Source organism: Nicotiana attenuata, chromosome 6, assembly GCF_001879085.1.
Source record: "Nicotiana attenuata strain UT chromosome 6, NIATTr2, whole genome shotgun sequence".
NCBI lineage: Eukaryota > Viridiplantae > Streptophyta > Magnoliopsida > Solanales > Solanaceae > Nicotiana > Nicotiana attenuata.
Window position 1 is genome coordinate 83,305,700 of NC_031994.1, and position 3,613 is coordinate 83,309,312.

General features: G+C 47.4%; 1 protein-coding gene across 1 annotated transcript; it reads right to left on the minus strand.

Moving 5' to 3' along the window:
* Positions 458 to 3,613, minus strand: LOC109228046 (the record flags this gene model as incomplete). Its single annotated transcript, XM_019393229.1, is given in 5 exon segments — positions 458 to 825; positions 1,248 to 1,252; positions 1,284 to 1,495; positions 2,405 to 2,661; positions 3,139 to 3,613. Coding segments are annotated over 5 exon segments (1,317 nt in total), but the record flags the coding sequence as incomplete, so codon positions are not given.

Here is a 3,613-nt window from a genome sequence, read left to right on the forward strand (position 1 = left end):
GGCCCAATACCAACACGTTCTAATCAATTTTCATTTCAAATTTCCTTAAACAAATTTCAGAAAACAATTTTACAAAAAAATTCATTTCTCGGGCTTGGGACCTCGGAATTTGATTCCGGGCATACGCCCAAGTTCCATATTTTCGTACGAACCCTCCGGGACCGTCAAATCACGGATCCGGGTCCGTTTACCCAAAATGTTGACCAAGGTCAAATTTATTTATTTTAACATCAAAACTTAGCATTTTTCATAGAATTTCATATTTAAGCTTTCCGGTTACGCGTCTGGACTGCGTACGCAAATCGAGATGACTCTAAATGAGGTTATCAAGGCCTCGGAGTCATCGAATTCAATTAAAAACAGGTGATGACCCTTTGGGTCGTCACATTCTCCACCTCTAAAACAAACGTTCGTCCTCGAACGGACAAAAGAAGGAAGTACCTGAGGTTGCGAAAAGATGAGGATAACGGCTTCGCATATCGGACTCGGACTCCCAGGTCGATGCCTCAGGAGGCTGACCTCTCCACTGGACACGAACAGAAGGGAAACTCTTCGACCTCAACTGACGAATCTGCCAGTCTAGAATAGCTACCGGCTCTTCCTCATAAGACAAGTCCTTGTCCAACTGGACATTGCTGAAATCTAACACGTGGGTTGGATCGCCGTGATACCTTCGAAGCATGGACACATGAAACACTGGATGCACGGCTGATAAGCTCGACGGCAAAGCAAGTCTATAAGCCACCTCTCCCACTCGATCAAGAATCTCAAACGGACCAATGAACCTAGGGATAAGCTTCCCTTCTTCCCAAACCTCATCACGCCCTTCATAGGCGACACTCGGAGCAATACCTGCTCACCAACCATAAAAGCCACATCTCGAACCTTGCGGTCTGCATAGCTCTTTTGCCTGGATTGAGCTGAACGAAGCCTATCCTGAATGATCTTGACCTTGTCCAAGGCCTCCTGAACCAGATCTGTACCCAACAACCGAGCCTCTCTCGGCTCAAACCATCCAATCGGAGATCGACACCGCCTACCACACAAAGCCTCATAAGGAGCCATCTGAATGCTCGACTGGTAACTGTTGTTGTAGGCAAACTCTGCTAAGGGCAAAAACTAATCCCACGAACCTCCAAAGTCATAACACAAGCTCGGAGCATATCCTCCAAAATCTGAATAGTCCGCTCGGACTGACCGTCTGTCTGGGATGAAATGTTGTGCTCAACTCAACCCGTGTGCCCAACTCTCGCTAAACTGCTCTCCAGAAGCGCGAGGTAAACTGCGTACCCCGGTCCAAAATGATAGATACGGGCACACCATGAAGGCGAACAATCTCCCGAATATAGATCTCAGCTAACCTCTCGGATGAATAGGAGATTTCTACAGGAATGAAATGCGTTGACTTGGTCAACCTATCAACAATGACCCAAACTGCGTCGAACTTCTTCCGAGTAAGCGGAAGTCCAGTAACAAAGTCCATAGTGATCCGCTCCCACTTCCACTCGGGAATCTCAATCCTCTGAAATACACTACCAGGCCTCTGATGCTCGTACTTAACCTGCTGACAATTCAAACAACGAGCCACATATGCTACGATATCCTTCTTCATCCTACGCCACCAATAATGCTGCCGCAAATCCTGATACATCTTCGCGGCGCCCGGATAAATAGAGTACCGGGAGCTATGGGCCTCCTCCAATATCAACTCTCGGAGCCCATCCACATTAGGCACACATACTCGACCCTGCAATCTCAAAACTCCATCATCATCTAAGGTAACCTGCCTGGCATCTCCGCGCTGCACCGTGTCTCTAAGGACACACAAATGGGGATCATCATACTGCCGATCACGGATACGCTCCAATAATGAAGAACGAGCGACCGTGCAAGCTAGCACACGATTGGGCTCAGAAACATCCAGTCTCACGAACTGATTGGCCAAATCCTGAACATCCAAAGCAAATGGCCTCTCACCGACCGAAATATAAGCAAGACTGCCCATACTGGCTGACTTCGTACTCAAAGCATCGGCCACCACATTGGCCTTTCCCAGATGATATAAAATGGTGATATCATAATCCTTCAACAACTCCAACCACCTTCTCTGCCTCAAATTCAACTCCTTTTGCTTGAACAAGTACTGAAGACTCTTGTGATCCGTGAACACCTCACATGCCACGCCATACAAATAATGCCTCCAAATCTTCAATGCGTGAACTATGGCTGCCAACTCCAAGTCATGAACCGGATAGTTCTTCTCATGAATCTTCAACTGCCTCGAAGCATAGGCAATGACTTTGCCATCCTGCATCAACACTACTCCAAGCCCAACACGGGAAGCATCACAATAGACTATATAAGGACCTGAACCTGTGGGCAAAACCAACACCGGTGCCGTAGTCAGAGATGTCTTGAGCTTCTGAAAGCTCGCCTCACACTAATCCGACCATCTGAACTAGGCACCCTTCTGGGTCAATCTGGTCATCGGGGCTGCAATAGATGAAAACCCCTCCACGAACCGACGATAGTAGCCTGCCAATCCCAAGAAACTCCGAATCTCTATAGCTGATGCTGGTCTATGCCAGTTCTTGACTGCCTCAATCTTCTTTGGGTCCACCTGAATACCCTCTGCTGATACGACATGACCCAGAAATGCAACTGAACTCAACCAGAATTCACACTTCGAGAACTTAGCATATAACCGACTATCCCTCAGAGTCTGAAGAACCACTCTAAGGTGCTGCTCGTGCTCCTCCTGGCTGCGGGAATATATCAATATATCATCAATGAAGACTATCACGAACGAGTCCAAATAAGGCCTGGACACTCGGTTCATCAAATCCATGAAATTTGCTGGGGCATTTGTCAACCCGAATGACATAACCAAGAACTCATAATGCCCATACCGAGTGCGGAAAGCTGTCTTAGGGACATCGGATGCCGTAATCCTCAACTAATGGTAGCCAGATCGTAAGTCAATCTTGGAAAATACCTTGGCACCCTGAAGCTGGTCAAACAAATCATCAATCCTCGGTAGCGGATACTTATTCTTGACTGTAACCTTGTTCAATTGCCGGTAATCAATACACATTCTCATTGACCCATCCTTCTTTTTAACAAACAACACCGGCGCACCCCAAGGCGAAACACTAGGCCTAATGAAGCCCTTCTCAAGCAAATCTTGCAACTGTTCCTTTAACTCTTTCAACTCAGGCGGGGCCATACGATACGGCGGAATAGAAATGGGCTGAGTGCCCGGAGCCAAATCAATGCAGAAATCAATATCCCTGTCGGGTGGCATACCCGGCAGGTCTGAAGGGAAAACATCAGGGAACTCACGAACAACGGGCACAGAATCAATAGAGGGAACCTCAGCACTAGAATCACGAACATATGCTAAATAGGCCAAACACCCCTTCTCGACCATACGCCGAGCCTTCACATACGATATAACACTGCGGGTAGAATGACCAGGAGTCCCTCTCCACTCTAAACGAGGCATACCCGGTAAAGCTAAGGTCACAGTCTTGGCATGACAGTCCAAGATAGCGTGGTAAGGTGATAACCAGTCCATCCCCAATATAATATCGAAGTCAACCATGTCTAAAAG